Source organism: Cygnus olor, chromosome Z (assembly GCF_009769625.2).
Source record: "Cygnus olor isolate bCygOlo1 chromosome Z, bCygOlo1.pri.v2, whole genome shotgun sequence".
NCBI lineage: Eukaryota > Metazoa > Chordata > Aves > Anseriformes > Anatidae > Cygnus > Cygnus olor.
The window spans coordinates 44,619,185-44,636,788 of record NC_049198.1 but is presented as its reverse complement, the minus strand read 5'-3'; the positions used below and the strand labels follow the sequence as shown (position 1 = coordinate 44,636,788).

Below are 17,604 nucleotides of genomic sequence, written 5' to 3'. Positions count from 1 at the left end.
TAAGCCCACTTTGATTGCCACTACTCTATCACATTTCAATTCCTCCTTAATAAAAACCTATTTCAGATCTTACATTATTCTGTTTCAGATCAATGTCAGGTTGACAGACCTATAATTACCTGAACCAACTATCTTACTCTTTGCAAAAAAGTGACATAACAGTTTTATTGCAGTTTTTTGAAACTTTTTCATTGCTCCAGGACTTGCTTAAAATCAGCATTAGCACTTAGAGACCAGCTGCAGAGGGATTCATTTTGGGTAGTAATATTACTGCTGGAGTTTGTGACTTGAATAAATAACACATCTATTATTTACATGTTCTCTTCCTTCAAAAGATCTAATACTAAAAAGTTAAAAAGGAAAGAAAACATCGAAAACAGTATTTTTTAAATGGAAGCCTTGGGGAGAACACCCTTTGTTGCTCTGCTTTTTAAATATGACTGACTTAAGCAGCACACTATTGCACAAAATCAGACATAGCTCAAATGTAATAAAAAAGCAAATATACTCTAAATATAATTTGCCCTAATTGCACTCATAAAAGGTTATGATTATTTAATTTTTCAGATTTGAGACTAAATTCTCAAAGTCCCAAGTCTTTTTAGATTAAAAAGTATAGATTTATTAGACAAAAATAATATGTAAAACTAGATTTCTGAAACTCTACAGTATATACACTTACATACTTACATATAAACAGATTATTAAATAGCAAGCAACATAACATTTTATCCAGCAAACTCATCCTTATACATCTTATGCCTAGTCCTCACTTAAGGATACAACAGGTCACATCCAGTTTCTAAATTAATCCTTCTCTCTTATAAAATCAAATAATTTTTAGCATGTTTCACTGTTTCAGCTACATCTTGGAGGCATCTATGCACAGGTGCACTTTATTACCATGAGTATTTACTTTCATCAGGACTATATTTAGGACCTGTTGCAGTGGACATAAAAAATAAATGTGTTGATTTAAAAGGTGAAACAGCATCTTATGATGGCTCTACCACTCTTTGCTTTATCTGTAGCAGCCAGGAGCAACTATAATAACAAATAAAAAAATTCCATGATGATTTTGAAGTGCTTCTGGAAGTCTATGGTTTCAGGGTTTTCTATTCAGGTAGATAAAAATAGAAATATTCTGATATCCACTAGTAATTTAGAGATTTTTGATCTTCAGAGCTGAAGACTGAATAATACTTTTGTAGTGTAGGAAGGAGCAGAATCTGTGAAAAGAGAAAAAAAGAATACATCTCAAATTCAGTTATATAATCAATCACAAATAAATGGAACCCTTAGCTAGAAACAGCTAAGTTTGGTTTTGTTTCAAAGTTACTCTACAAGTGATCTTTGTGAAGTTTTCACTTCACATTGAAATTCTCTTGATCCATATTGTACAGCAGCTATTCCTTTTCTAGTCAGCTTTTCAGAAACTGCCATCTGCATAATTTATAGCACAAGAGCTCAGAAACAGGAAATCCAAGTATGAGTCTGAGTTCAAACAGGCTTAATAAAACACACAGAGTTTAGTCTGTAAAGGCAGGTAAGTATATCTTCAAGCTGCTGTGCTCCAAGGAGTATAAAGCTGACCTATGTTTAACAAGGCCAAATGCAGATTACAGGCAGCATGACAGCTGTTTTCTTAGACTCCACATTTCACAGGTATGTAAATAAAACTCTACCACTATACACTTCATGAGTATCTCTAAGTTAAAGTAATGATTTCAGCATCCCTCCATTTCTTCTATTCATTTAACCACTGTTGCTACCATTACCAGAATCTGACACTTTCATAGCAGGTTTCACTTTAGAAGCAGGTGGCTTGAATTATCAAGTGTTCAGTTTATAGGCATTAAGGAACAAAAATCAAGTATCAGAACATGAAATGTATTCTTCAGACACACTCTGTGGCACTTCTTTAAGTTTTTCTTTTTATTAAAGAAAAAAAAAAGAAAAAAAAAAGAAAAAAGAAAAAAAAAAATAAAAAAAAAAAAAGAAAAGAAGAAAAGGAAAAAAATCTTATACCACTATACAGATCACTTACATGAAACACAAGGAATGAAAAGAGATACATAACATTCATTCTAAAACAAAAAAAGAAAAGTCTCATTTCTATACATACATTCTCAAATTGATTTAAACAGCCTTTGTGGGTATTTTGGCTCACAGGAAATAGTCCCTTTATTTCCTAAAATATATTAGTGAACAAGACTCAAGAGACTGTTATTTACAAGTTATTACAGCAAATAGGATAGCAAAATAAAGTAATAAGCAAACTTTCAGGTTCTGAGTAATAAAGACAAAAGCAGTGGTTTTAGTACATTAATTTTGCAGTGGTAAAAGCACTTAATACTTAGTTATTAGCAATTAGTACTTTGATACAAATTCACAGTTAAAGAATGCTCTATCAAAGTAAAGAGCATTTTATTTATACATTGTGTTCCTTCTTGAGGAGGAGAAGCACCTCTTTAGGTACTTCAAATCACTGATGATAATCACAGGAGGCGTAAGTAAATCTGGAGAATAATAATCACTGCATATGTTAGCACTGAAATAATGCATATACAAACACACCATAAAGTTTCTATACATTTGTTCAATTCCAAATGACAGAAATTTTTAACAGAACACATATCAAAATTTTCTCTTTTAGTCTTATTTAAAACCACAAAAGAAAATTATAGTTTAGAGGAGTATTGCTTGTACTTTTAAAAATTAATCTTCCCAAATATTTATATTCCAAGATAGCAACATGTCTACTGGAAGTCAACACATACCCCTTTCTTTTAGGTCTTCAATGTAGGCTTTCATAAACTCTTTTTCAAATTGCTCCCGTTCACGTTCACTTTCTATAATTTCTTCAGTGTCTTCACATACAATAGTTTCAACTGGGCTGTCCTTGAGACTTATAAATCTAAAGAGAGAATATAATGCAAGAATATATGCAACAGGTTTCTGAATATCACTAGGCAACATAAATGTCATTTTGGAAGTTACTTCTACAGAAAAAAGAAAAAACAAAGGAACATTTGGTCTTTTTTTTTTCCTCCTCTATTAGAGCTTTCTTAAGGACAATCTGTAATCTGTCTCAGTCACATAAATATTTCAAACACCACCTTCTGCATATTTCACTTTCCATATAAAAATTATTAGATTTATCTCTTTGTTTTCACCTATTTACCTAAATAATTCTTTGCAATGACACGTTTTGTTTTGTTTTCTGTTATGGGACTTCTGACAGATGACACTAATTTCAAATCTGTTAATGAACATTATGAACTCCATCCTAACTCATCCTATTGGTGAGCAATTTGGAAATTTTGCAAGTATCACTTAGTTGATATGTTTTGTTGTTGTTGTGGTTATTTCTCTTTTACAATGGATTATATGACATGCATTAATTTATATTTTCAAATTTCCTAAAGCCACACATTGTAGATGAAAAACTAGTTGTCTATATAAACAACTCATATAATGTTCAAATTAAATACAAAGTATTCTGAAAATCTTTTATGGTATTATCACTGGAAAAAAAAAAAAAAAAAAAGTCTCCATAAAACACTTTCAAAAGATATTTTTTCAAACTAATCATATGGCCTGTTAATATCTCATAAGTTGTTCTGTTAGTCTCCAATGTTTTCCTAATGAAAGACCTGAACGTGACCTGCAGAAATGCAGGAACACAGTAATTACAGACAAAAATACCTTTTAGTCCTGTCCAGGACTAAAGTTTTGCAGTAACAAAATTCTGTTTCATAGCAAAGTGTGTATGAACTACTAAATTTATGTGGTACTACTTATGCTTTTAACTAGCTGTGTTTGTCAGCACACTTTTGATAGCACTGCACTTTTCAACTGCCTAACTACTGGTTCCATTCTATAAGAAATATTTGATTCCGGAATTAAGGTTACTCTTTCCAAGTACACACAAGAATAGCAGTTTAGGCTTATAGATGCACAATGAGAGACATGGCAGATGAAAATCAGAAACCTGTGGCTCCTCTTTGCAATTCCCAATATCTCTAATGCGTCCTTAAAGGTTCTGATATAAGTTGCGGCAGAATTTGACCACCCATGGTAGAAACAGACGCTTGCGAAAGTCTATCTTCCAAATACATCTACCTTATTTTCTTAGGAACATATTTAGTTCTCTCTCACTTTTACTTACTTTAAACCTGTGGTTGACTCACAGATGGCTGTGGGTATCTCAACCAGGTCATCACCACTGACAACTAGCAAACTGAGTTTTGGCATATTAACCAGAGCTCGTGGAAGATAAGTCAATTTGTTTTTCTGTAAGAGAAGTGTCTGCAGTTGATCTAACCTATAAAAAATGTAAAAGATAAGGATAACTTGAAATATTTATTTCAAACAAGAGCATCTATTTAAAATAGTGCAAACTTATTCTTATTTTAAAAAATAAAAATTAAAAATAATATGCATCAACTCTGGCTTCCCAAAAATTATTCATATCACAAACGTTGTCTTCAACTTTAGTGGAAATTTCCAGCCATGCTTCAACATTATAGATATTAATAGCATATCTCTGATGAACATGCCCAAGACAAAAGGTTACAAAAATTACTGCACTTCCATACAAAGATGTTGACAGAATATGATATAAAGCCTCAACTTGAGTATCCCAGTTCTAGTGAAAAATATGGGTCACCAGCTCACACCTTTGCCTATATGCTGGTTTCTACAAATTATATATGTCTATGTTAGACAGTATATTTGAATCTATTGTTTTTCACTAGTAATTAGTACTGTGGGGAGAAAGAAAAAAAAAAAAAAAAAAAAAAAAGACCAGCTCCTGGTCATGTGGCTCTCTCAAGTTTTCCCACTGAAATCAATTTAATGACAATGTTTTGTGCGGGAAGGCTTCCTTTTTATTTCCCCTGGCTTTTCCTAATGCAAAAGTAATTTGTGGCTCAACATATATTCTGTGGAGTAGAAAGAAAACTATAAGCATAGCAAACCAATGAAACAAGTTTGTCTCATTTGACCAGAATAGTTCATTCTTAAAAAAAATGTTGCATGTTATTGCTGGTCAGCCTTTATGGTTTGTCTGAATTCAGGGATAGATATTAAGTAGGGCTTCAGTATACTGCCAACTCATCTTTTTTAATCACAGGCCACATGGTAATGATTGACATTCTTTGATAATGCAGGTATTGAAATCATGAGGCTGAATGAGAATATCAGTCTATACTAGCAGGGGTAGGAATCCTGACATTTTCTAGTCTTTAGAATGCACTTGATCCCAAGAGCTCTCAAAATTCAGAAACCAAAGTCAAATAAAAAACTTATTTTGTGGTGTCTAACCATGCTGCTTTAGTATTGAGATTGACAACTCTACTCTAAATAGTGAAAAAAAATGAATATTTTAGAGATAAACATATACGGGTTACAGGTTATAGGGAAAAAATTACCATTAATATGAATAGGTATCCTTCAACAAAATAAATATATCCTCTTAGAAGCTCTTCTGTATTAATGAAATATCTGCTCATACTTGTGGAGTAGGGGGTGGGGGAGTGGGGGGTGGGAAGGGGAACAGTTTTTCACTATAGTAGATAAAATATTTGGATTACTTATATAAAGACTTCAGCCCTGCTGTCAGAGAAATCTCTGATTATACAATGTCCCAGAGAAGACTTTTTTTCCTAGGCACAAAGAAATGTGAATGATGAATGAGTTTTCTATGAAGTCTCTTCTTCCCCAGGAATCTCTATTCCCAGATCCATAAACAAACATTTTTTTTTCCTCTTTTAATAAATTTTAATTAATATGTTTTTGGTTAACTTACAGATATGTAAGGTTTTTTTAAATGAAGTTATGAAGAGATTTCAGAGTGTGTAAATGGGCCCGGGGATAAGAATGGTACTTTATCAGGCTAGTAAGTCCCAGTAAAGGATTTGGAAAGACTTTAAAAAAAAAAAAAAGTTTGGTGAGGCAGGAGAAGAGTATGCTTATATGATTCTGAGTAAGATCTATGTCAAGAGCTGCTGATGATTTTTATTTTAATCTTAGCAAGATATTTCTGCTTTGTTGCCAAAGTTCCTCAGGTTCTTTAAGTTAAATATGCTTTAGTTCACTTTTCCATTCATCCAATCTAACCTTCTAGGTCACTCAAGAGATAATGCTGACAACTCCTTACTGTAATTCTCCTTTGCTGGAACTAGGTCAACAAGTATGGCCCATGAACTCCCAAATAACATTGTCTGAATATGATGACAAATTATCAAAACTACAGCAGAAAATGTTATTAGTTAACTGAACAGTAGAGGATCTGACTGTACAATCTGCTATCAATGAGCTAGAAAATGTAGTTTCTGCTCTCCAACCCAGTCCATCAATAACAATAGCAAAGCTTATGTGCAAAACTAATGCATATCCTAATGTGATTTTTTCATGTGATTTTTCATTAATGGTGTCCCTTGGAAGGTTATTACTTTCTAGATTTACTTTATAGTTCATAATCCTGTCCATGAATTAAAACAAAAACTACCTGTCTATGTCTTCTGGGAGATCTCTCAGGTTGTTGCTGCTAATATCCAACCACTGCAAATTAGACATCCGGAGTACACAAATTGGAATAGAAGGGAACTTGTTTGCTGACACGTCCACAACTGTGACTTGTTTCAGGTTACTTAGCTAGAAAGAAGTGGTGCTTTATTTTAGTTACATTTTGCAAGTACAAGAAAATGTTTAATTCTTCATTCTTCTTTCTGCCAAAGCACTTAAAAAAATCATAATTGCATGATACTTTACTCAACTTTTTACCAGCCGTATATCTTAGTCACCAATTGATATGAAAAACTATTTCAGAAATGACTACTTCAAAATGTGTTCATCACCTATTTAACATCATCATGTTATTGAATGAAATTTCCATTTTGAAAGAACACATATAGTTTCAGACAACACCAAGACTAGAACTAGACAATGTCTTGGTTCCTACATATATTTTATATGAACTAAGTTCCAGAGTGACAAATTAGTGTCAATAATTAGTAGACGCCAGGTTATCATTCAAAGAAACAGAGATTTTATGACTCCTATCAAAAATACACAGATTGCCCTCTGTTATGCACAGAGAATGCATTGCTAGGGACACTTAAAACATGAAACTGCGAATTTAAGACGAGAAAAATTAGTCCGATGTTTTACAAAGATCTTTAAAAATACATCTTCCATCCACCAAACTACATATATAATATGGTGCACTAGAGCTTTTTATCTGAATACTTCTCAAAGAAATTACATTTGTGTAATAGGCCATTAGTGTAATGATGGTTAACTACAAATGTAAAATATACCTTTTTAAAGAAATAAATGTGTTAAATAATTCTGAGTACTAAATCAATTATTCAGACTACCAGCACGAACAAAATCATACATCTAGTTAAAGTGAGTCAAAAGAATATAAATGTTAAACAACAAAAAAAAAAAAAGGTACTTTACAATGGAAATAATGTCTCAGAGCTTCTAGCCATACGTCAGCATCACTGCCTAGCCTTTCTGCTGATGCAGAAGAGAGTAGCAGAATAGTGATTTTTGCCCAGAGGGCTATTTTGTAATAAGGGTGTGCATGTGGCTGGGTGTGGGTGTGGCTGGGTGTGGGGGGGAGTGTGGGGGTGGGGGTGGCATGGGGGGAGTGTATTGTACTTCCAAAGTGAAGAAAATGCAACCAACAGCATAAATAATGGAAAAAAAATAGAATGTAAGACAATACATTCTGAATCCTTGAGAAGGGTTTTTGTTAGTTTGTTTGTTTCGAATCCAGTCCTGGTTTGTTATATTTTATGGCCAAACTTCTATTTGCTGCAATATTGCCAAAAATTCATCTGTGATATTTAGTTTGACTCTTGTTGTTTAAAGTGGTCACATTGGTGCTGTGATGGAGCCTGTTTTGTTTTTTTTTTCTTTGTTTGTTTGCTTCTCATTGCCTCTCATTGCTGCTAGACCTTAAAATTTGGGAAAATCTTTTCAGGGAAATTTACTGACACTATGATATTAGAAATGACTTCACTGTTACATTTGCCTTTCAAAAACATAATAGAGGTTCTCCACCATTGCATTAAAACAGCCTTGGTGAGGCATTACCATGGAAATGTCTTGCTCCCGATTCAGAACAGGTAAGCACACATTTTATACTGACACTTCTTACTTCCAAATTATTTTGTCATTTTGAGGACTGACTACTAGCCATGAACATTCACTCCTCTACTGTAAATTTTCCAGATACTGAATCTTTTTTTCCAAACACAAGAGATACTCCCTTTGCAGAATATCAGAGTAACTCTTCTGAATAATACTAAAAAGAAAATGGAGAAAACAATTGGCACCATGTTTACACTGCATTTACTTTGTGTTTTAATATTATTTTCACAATTTAAAATGTGAAGCAAATATTTCAAGTTTCTCTGCACTCAGAACAAGCCATCACTAAACAAGAAAAGTAACAATCTCTAACCACCAAGTGGTAGATTATTGTAAAATAAGCTGACATCACTGTTCATCCAGGTTCCTAAACACTTTGCTTTCACATTAAGTCATCTATCATGCTGAAACATCTCATTAACATTAACCATAGGTTTCAACAGCAGCATCTGTTTTTTTATGATTTCTTGAAAGTGCTTTATTACATTAAATATAAAAAGAAACATACATATAGCAGTATTGCTATATTTTTATGAATATTTCTGCCATTTTTCATTCAGTCTTGAAAAGAGATTGTTCTTATACTTCATTGGATCAAAACTTATATTTTTCAGAATTTTGTGCCCCCACAAAACTATACTAACAAAATATAATGTGGCAGACTTTCTTTATATAAAGTTTGGTTCAGTGTGACACAGAACATATGATTATGCTGTGTAAGCTGCAAGACTTTTTCTTTACTTGTACTTGTTCTTTTAGGGTAATATTTAACAAAACCTGTCCATTTTCCATTTTATGTTGAAATATAACGGAGTTTTTATTTAATCTATCTCTGAAATATTTCCAAAAACCACCTATGATACATGAAGCACTGGAAATTATTGCATCTATGTATTATATTTTCTAAAGAAAACCCTGTGTATTTTATTTCTTTTTGAAGGACTGATTGATTTTTAGACCTCTTATAACATTTCATTTTCAAACAAGCATGGCCCTCTTATCATTTTTACGTTAGAATTTATTTTTGCTTGATGTAGAATTTTGTTATTTTCCTCTATTATCTGCCTTTGAATCAATCAGTATATAGGCTTTATGCAAGTTCCATTTTAAAAAATAGCCATACTTGATCATCTAGCTACCTAGACCCACTTATTGTGGTCCTTATGTTTAATCGCTGTTGTCATCTTTATTTGACAAACTGCCCCATTTTGCTTATCTTAATAATTTTGTTCATAAAAATAATACAGATAACATTGTAGAAGTCAACTGCTTCTCTTTCTCTCTGACAGTTAAACTTTCAGATGAAAGAAAAGGACACCATGTCCTGGGCTGAACAAGTTATTTGATTAATGGGTGTGTTTTTATTTCTGTTCTGCTTTTTGCCATGAAAGGGATTTGCTGATAAGGTTGTATGCAAGTTTATCGTGAGTTGCGTACTGCTTAGCATCAATAAATGAAAAGGTGAGAATTCATGTCAAGCCTTACCAAAAAATATTGCAGTTTTCAATTACGTACAAATGTTCTGTAACAGACACAGCACCCAAGCAAACTCAGTATATTACAAGACATAAAAAGAATTTACACATAAATGTCCATCAATGCACTACCCTGATTTTTCCCAGACATTTCACATTCAATGAAGTCAATGGAAAGTTGTACCACTTTAGTAGGCTCAGATTACCATGTAATGTTGTCCCCCAAAAAGCATAGGCTGGCACTCAATATCTTGGTAGTGTGGTGAAAGCACTACAGTATATATAACCCGAGGTGTGAAGTGTAGGCTTGCCAACTTGGTTCTCCAGCATTCAAACCAAATACCCAGGTTTTCTTACACAAAGCAGTAGGTATAACCTATTCCATAATCTCACTGGTATTCCCGAAGAAAAGCAGTGAATAAGAAACTCTGTATGAGGCTGTCTTTGAAGCCAAAAAAAAAAAAAAAAAAAACACCACTTCCATTAAGAAAAATATAATTTCATTATATTTGTAGCCCAGTTCAACATCAGGCTTCCAATCAGACTCTTGAACCTGAGGAGGCATAAGTGACCAGTCACCCTTTCCCCATAGTAACCGGGTGCTCATTCACATATTTTTTTGACAAAACCCATTGAAACATAAAAATGCATGACTTCAAACAACGTTTACCTGCTGGAGAGGAGCTCTGAAGAGAAGGACCTGGGGGTCCTGGTGGACGACAGGTTGACCATGAGCCAGCAGTGTGCCCTCATGGCCAAGAGGGCCAATGGGGTCCTGGCATGCATTAAAAGGAGTGTGGCCAGCAGGTCAAGGGAGATGATCCTCCCCCTCTACTCTGCCCTGGTCAGGCCTCACCTGGAGTACTGTGTCCAGTTCTGGGCTCCCCAGTACAAAAAAGACAGGGATCTCCTGGAAAGAGTCCAGCGGAGGGCCACAAAGATGATACGGGGCCTGGAGCATCTTCGCTATGAAGAAAGGCTGAGAGACCTGGGTCTGTTCAGCCTTGAGAAAAGAAGACTGAGAGGGGATCTCATCAATGTGTATAAATACCTGAGGTGTGGGAGACAGAGGGATTTGGTCAACCTCTTTTCAATGGTTTGTGAGAACAGGACAAGGGGCAATGGCCAAAAATGGGTCACAGGAAGTTCCGCACCAACATGCGAAAAACTTCTTCATGGTGAGGGTGACAGAGCACTGGAACAGGCTGCCCAGGGAGGTTGTGGACTCTCCTTCACTGGAGATATTCAAGGCCCATCTGGATGCCTACCTGGGCAACCTGCTGTAGGGAACCTGCTTTGGCAGGGGGTTGGACCCGATGATCCCTTTAGGTCCCTTCCAACCCCAACAATTCTGTGATTCTGTGATTTAATTTGTTAGTAACATGGAAAACTAAGTCCAAAGTATGTGGAAAGAAGTTTTCACCTAAATGTCATAATTCTGATTTTGCAATGCTAAAATGCTAAAATTTTGCTAAGCTCATCTACAAATAGATGTTGTCATTCTGATACCAAACTGTTTACTTGGAAATTTAACATTATCCCCTTTCATCTTTGCAACATTACCATCATTCAACTATCTAATCTTTCCAGTCTAATAGAGTAATTATAACTGTAATGAACGAAGCATAGAAAGTTTGTAGAAAGGGACTTTGCTGTTTATTAGGAAATATTTTTATGTACACAAACCTTTCAACAGGTCTGCAAAGAATGAGAAAGCTGGCTGCATATACAATTTTCACAACAATATCACGTATCAATCATTCACAGGTGATTGAAGAACCACACAGAAAAAAAAAAAACAGGACTGTTCTTCACACAGTTAAAGTTCCTGAGAATGTGGATCATGTGTTTAAATATAAGTACAGAAGTTGCTTCAAACCAATATGTGAGTCACATACATGAAAATAAGTACCCAATTAATGATTTTTTGGGCTGCAGTCATAATAAGTCCTGTGTCTCAAAAAATAAATTTATGTTGATAAGAGTTACATTAAATCTTCATAGTATTACTACTGTAGCCACACGGATTCTGCATACCTTATTGCATTTTGCAATCATAAAGTCATCTCATTTTCAGATCTCCAAACCTTGTAAATTGAGAACATTAGAAAGGAAAACTAGGCTTCAAATTCAATTACAGGTTTCTCATCAACCTATATGGACCCAACAGCTCACTTTGGATGCATATTCTCCCCATGTTTTAATTAAAGAATTTAGGAAAGCAAGAACAACAATGTCAGTAACACATGGCCACTAACTGACCTCTCCAAAATGCTTGGAGAGGAGGTGTCTATTGGATATAACAGAAGATATTTTTAAAGATATATTCTGTTCTTTCACCAAGAGATGACCAAATGAATTCATTTCCACAACAGAACAGAGACAAAGCTAAAAGCACATTTCCTCTCCAATATGCAACAGCAATTGAAGAAACATTATTCAAATAGCAACATTTTAATTATGATTCAAACATACACATTACTATTTTATCATGACAATACACTGTAGCCTGTGAAGATACATTGTGATTTACAAAACAAACAAACAAACAAAAAAACTATATTAATTTACGATGTTTCTGAAATAATTCTGAAATCCAGAGGCAATCACTGTTTGCCAAAGGGTTGCAAAGGGGAAAACAGGCAAAAAAGAAGGAAATTTTGTTTTATAGATACTGAGAAAAAAAAAATATGTATATATATATATAATTAACAAATATGGCAAAGAGGAGTTAGAAAACACTGGTTGATCACTGTTTTGCATTAATAAAACAGTAATCACTGACTTGGAAAAATATGTATATATTGTATTTGAAAAGATAATAGAAGAGAACCACGTAATGTCATAATATTGACAGAAGCAAAATAAATAACGAGAAAAATAATCCAAGAAAAACATTCAAGTGAAACTGAGAAAGTGATCCTATGCCTCTAACCCATTACGGTAGCAACATTTTGATGACTGATGTTGATGAAATCATTTTTGAATGAATTGAATCATGAATTGAATGAATCATGAATCATGAATCATGAATCAATGAATTGAATGAATTTGAATCATGAATTTTTATTCACGTTCTTAATTATAAAAGCTTGTATTGAAGGTGGGCTTCACAACTCCTTTTACAGTGACAATTCCTCTGACCTGGAATGTGCAGAGACCTGTCACAGGCACTGAGCACACTGCAGCCATCCTGTACCACCACTGATCTACATATACTTTGGTACTGCCCCACAGCAGAGGAAATAGCAAACCTACAAACCTCATCTGTGTCTTACTAGAAATTCTTTTTAGAATTCAGAGAGAGAGAAAGAGAGAGAGAGAGAGAGGTAGAGAGAGATAAAAAAAAAAAATCTATTCTATATAAAGGTTATATAATAATGAAGTACTAAGTGAAATTGTATTAAATATACACATATATATATATATAGGTGTGCTTAGAAAATATCTGGCCATGTCCAGTGTAACCAAGAGTCGCCTATAATTCAGCCAGGCTTCTATGCCTAAATTAAGCCAGGAGCTCTTCCATCAAGTCAGACTACTTCATGAAGAGGTAGGAAAAAATAAAATGGGAGGCTTGCTTTATAATGCTCTCTGGATCACTAAATTTTGTCCTGTGTCTGATAAAGATAAAGGGAAATGATATCTAATAAAATCAGTCATCTGGCTTGTCCCAGTCTAATTACTCAGAAATTAAGTTGTGTAGAATCAAGTTTCATACTACTGTAAAAGTGTGACTGTGTGATGTCAGACTCATCTCAAAGAAGCCGGCTCCCCCTGTTAGACAGATTTAATCAATTATCTAATGCATTTGTTGCTCAAATCTATTAATCTAGTGAAATATTCATGATAATTGGTGATCATTCTCAGTAAGTATGGAAAATTTTACACTGTAAATAAGCAAGTATGTGTAAGCTCAGCTCTAGTAGGTAGACAGGATCCCTTTACAACATTAAGATGAAAAGAGAAAAATTGACAACTGATGCATAAAATAGAGAGTTGCTAAAAATGTTTCCTGCTTATTAACTTTTAGGAAGTTCGAATTTTGACTTTCAAATTCATAAAAGTTCCTTCTGAGAAGGGTAAATAAACGCATGAGAACAGCAACAGTATTCTTCAGTGTAAAACTTACTCAAAAGAAATAAATACAAAATTCAACCAAACAGAAATGATCAAAGTCTAATTTTACTTTGGTTTTGTACACAGAATAATGTCTAGAAAAACTCTAATAACATATATGATAATGGATTCAAAAAGATTGATAACACGTCTGTAATTCAGCTAAGAATTTTTGAAAGACTTACAAAGGTTTATGAGATCATCACAACTCTTAGAATGAGTGACACCTTCAGTAATCAGTCTCCCCTTCTATCCATGTTCTTTATGACAAGTTCAAAAAACAGAGAACTCTTAAAACTTTTAGTTTGTTTGGTAATTCAGTTGTTTACATTCTTAGGAATGTAAACATTTTGTTTTTAAATACACACAAAACATTATATGATGAATTAATATCGGGTGAGAAATCTCAGTGAGAAGGATTACATAACACATGACTGTATTTGCTACCCAGAATTGATAGTGGGAGAATATATATTTGGATAAGGAATTGGCTCGATGGCCTCACCCAGAGAATAGTGGCCAATGATCCTATGTCCAGGTGGAGGTCGGTGATGAGTGGTGTACCTCAGGGGTCTGTCTTGGAAAAGGTGCTTTTCAATGTATTGCTGTAAAAGTATTAGTTCAGATACATTTTGTACTCCTCTTTCCATGCCCTACATCAAAATAAGCAGCTTCCAAACAAGTGTTTCACTATCCAGTCCCCTTCAGATTGCATCCAAGTAATTTATCTCTCAGCTACATGTTGCTGCTGAGACATGTAATCCCATACTATTTTTTAACAACAAACAACAAGGAAAAGTCTGCATATTTGTGTATACCTTGCAAAATGATAGATAATATCTTCTGTGAACGTGACATTCCAGAAATATCTATATAATGCTTTGAGCATATAAAACATGAAGAAAACAAACCATGACTACTGAACAAATATTTAGAAGGAGTAACAGTTTGTAGTAAGAGGATGCATCTAAAAACATCAAGATTTTCACAACTGCAAATAAAATCTGATACAGAGGGAATGTCCAAGCTAATACAAGGACAGTGAACTACGCAAATTTCTCACCCTGACTGAAATGTGGGAATATATGGAAAGGTGAAAAACATAACTGCATATAACTCAGCAAAAATCTTTTGTTCGACATGAACTAGTGGTCAAAAATAAATAAATACATGCATACATAAATAAATAGTTGGGTATATACGCGAATGTGGGATACAGTAGTTAACTCCAAAATTGGAGAGGTCCAGACTGGAGGCAGCGTGGGCTACAATGACCATGCCCTGATTGAGTTTGTGATCTTGAGGAATACGGGCCTGAACTTCCAAAGAGCAAACTTCAAGCTATTTAAAGATCTAGTGGATGAGATCTGCTGGAACACTGACCTTAGGCACAAAGGAGCTGAACAGAGCTGGCAACTCTTTAAGGATGTTTTCCTTAGAAAACAAGAACTCTCCATCCCCCTGCATAACAAAGTGGGTAGGGAGGGCAACCAACCGGGTGGCTGAGCAAGGACCTGTTGGTCAAACTGAAGTGCAAGAAGGATACACACAGGCAGTGGAAGCAGGGATATGTGGCCTGGGAAGAGGCCAGAGATGCTGTCCGCATGTGCAGGGATGGGATCAGGAAAGCCAAGGCAGAGGTGGTACTGAGCTTGGTAAGGGGTGCAAAGAATAACAGGAAGGGATTCTGTAGGTACATTGCTCCGAAAAGAAAGGCCAAAGAGATTGTTCCCCCGATGGATGACAAGAGCGAACTCGTAACAACAGACATAGAGGAGGCTGAGGTACTCAACAACTTCTTTGCCTCAGTCTTCACTGCCAGTCTCAGGTTTCCCACGTCTCTCGTTTCCCTGAAACCACAGATGAGGACTGGGGGAGCAAAGTCCCTCCCACTGTAAGTGAAGAGCAGGTTCAAGACCACCTGATGAAACCAAACAGGTACAAGTCTATGGGGCCTGATGACATGCATCCCAGGGTCCTGAAGGAATTGGCTGATGTAGTCGACAAGCCTCTCTCCATCATATTTGAAAAGTCCTGGCAGTCAGGTGAAATCCCTGGTTACTGGAAAAATGGGAACAACAGTCCCATTTTTAGAAGGGTAGAAAGGAGGACCCAGGGAACTAAAGACCGGTGAGGTTCACCTCCATGCCTGGGAAGACCATGGAACAGATCCTCCTGGAAGCAATGTCAATACACATGCAAGCCAGCAGATCTTCACCAAGGGCAAATCATGCCTGACCTATCTAGTGACCTTCTAGGACAGAGGGACTTCATCAGTTGACAAGGGAAGACTGACCGACGTCATCTACTTGGACTTCTGTAAGGCCTATGACACGGTCCAATATGACATCCTGGCCTCCAAGTTGGAGAGCTACAGATTGGATGGATGGACCATTTAGTGGATAAGGAATTGGCTTGAAGGTCTCACCCAGAGAGTGGTAGTCAATGGCTTTATGTCCAGGTGGAGTTCAGTGATAGGCGGTGTCCCTCAGAGGTCTGTCCTGGGATTGGTACTGTTTAGTAACTTTATCAGTGACAAAGACAGTAGGATTGAGTGCACCCTCAACAAGTTTGCAGGTGACAGCAAGATGAGTTGTTTGGTTGATATCAAAGAAGGAAGAGATGCCATTCAAAGGGATCTGGACACACTGGAGAAGTGCATCCACGTGAACCTAATGAGATTGAAGAAGTTCAAGTAAAAGGTGCTGACCCTGGGTCAGGACAATCCCGAACATGAGCACAGACTGGGAGAAGAACTCATTGAGAGCAGCCCTGCAGAGAAGGACTCGGGGGTTCTGGTGGACGAAAGGCTCGACATGAACCAGCAGCGTGTGCTTGCAGCCCAGATGGCCAACTGCGTCCTGGGCTGCATCGAAAGAGGAGTGGTCAGCAGGTTGAGGGAGGTGATTGTCCCTGTCAACTCTTCCTTTGTGAGGACCCTCTTGGCATGCTGCATTCAGATCTTGGGCCCCCAGAACAAGAAGGATGGTGATCTGTTAGAATAGGTCCAGAGGAAGGCTCTAAATTTGTTCCAAGGGCTGGGATGCCTTTCCTACATAGACTGAGAGAGCTGGGGATGCTCAGCCTGCAGAAGAGAAGGCTCTATGGGGACCTCATTGTGACCTTTCAATACTTAAAGGGATCTTATAAAAAAGATGGTGAAGGACTCCTTACTCAGGTAGACAGTGATAGGACAAGGGGGAATGGTCTTAAACTAAAAGAGGGGAGATTTACATTAGAGTGTAGGAGGAAATTCTTCACTGTAAGGGTAGTGAGGCACAGGAACAGGTTGCCCAGACAAGTTGTGGATGCCCCATCCCTGAAGATATTTGAAGCCAGGTTGGATGAGGCCCTGATCTAGTGGTTGGCATCCCTGCCTATGGCACAGGGGTTAGAACTGGGTGATCTTTAAGGTCCCTTCCAAACTGAGCCGTTCTATGATTCTATAATAATTGCTTGCCACTAAAGAAATCAATTGTACACTATCATCTAAAACAGCATATTGTAAGTCTCTCTCTCTCTCTCAAAAAAAAAAAAAAAAAAAAAAAAAAAAAAAAAGAGGAGAGGACACAAGCAGGTGAGATTCAAAGATGAGCAACAATCATTAACAGAATAGGAAGACTTCTATTATTTTTATTGATTCTTTTTTTTTGTTCTTGTTTGCAGTAGCTCTGAAAGACCTAAATCAAGGTTAGGAAACCTCTAAAGATTAGAACCATTTAGCAAATGAATGGTGCATTCTTCCTTCACAATACAAGGACTACATAACCAAAAAGCATTGTACTTCTTGATAAAATGAAACTTCCCCTATAAAATTAGGCTATAGTATTTGCAAAACCAA

At 35.8% G+C, this 17,604-nt stretch overlaps 1 protein-coding gene across 1 annotated transcript in view; it reads right to left on the bottom strand.

Moving 5' to 3' along the window:
* Positions 1-311: 311 nt before the first annotated feature.
* Positions 312-17,604, bottom strand: part of LRRC2 (leucine rich repeat containing 2) — a 103,379-nt gene continuing 86,086 nt past the window's right edge. Inside the window, exons 6-9 of the mRNA XM_040541192.1 lie at positions 6,515-6,660; positions 4,172-4,327; positions 2,781-2,917; positions 312-343 (exon numbers count right to left, since the gene is read on the bottom strand). Coding sequence (XP_040397126.1) covers positions 312-343; positions 2,781-2,917; positions 4,172-4,327; positions 6,515-6,660 — 471 coding nt within the window. The remainder of the gene's footprint in view (positions 344-2,780; positions 2,918-4,171; positions 4,328-6,514; positions 6,661-17,604) is intronic.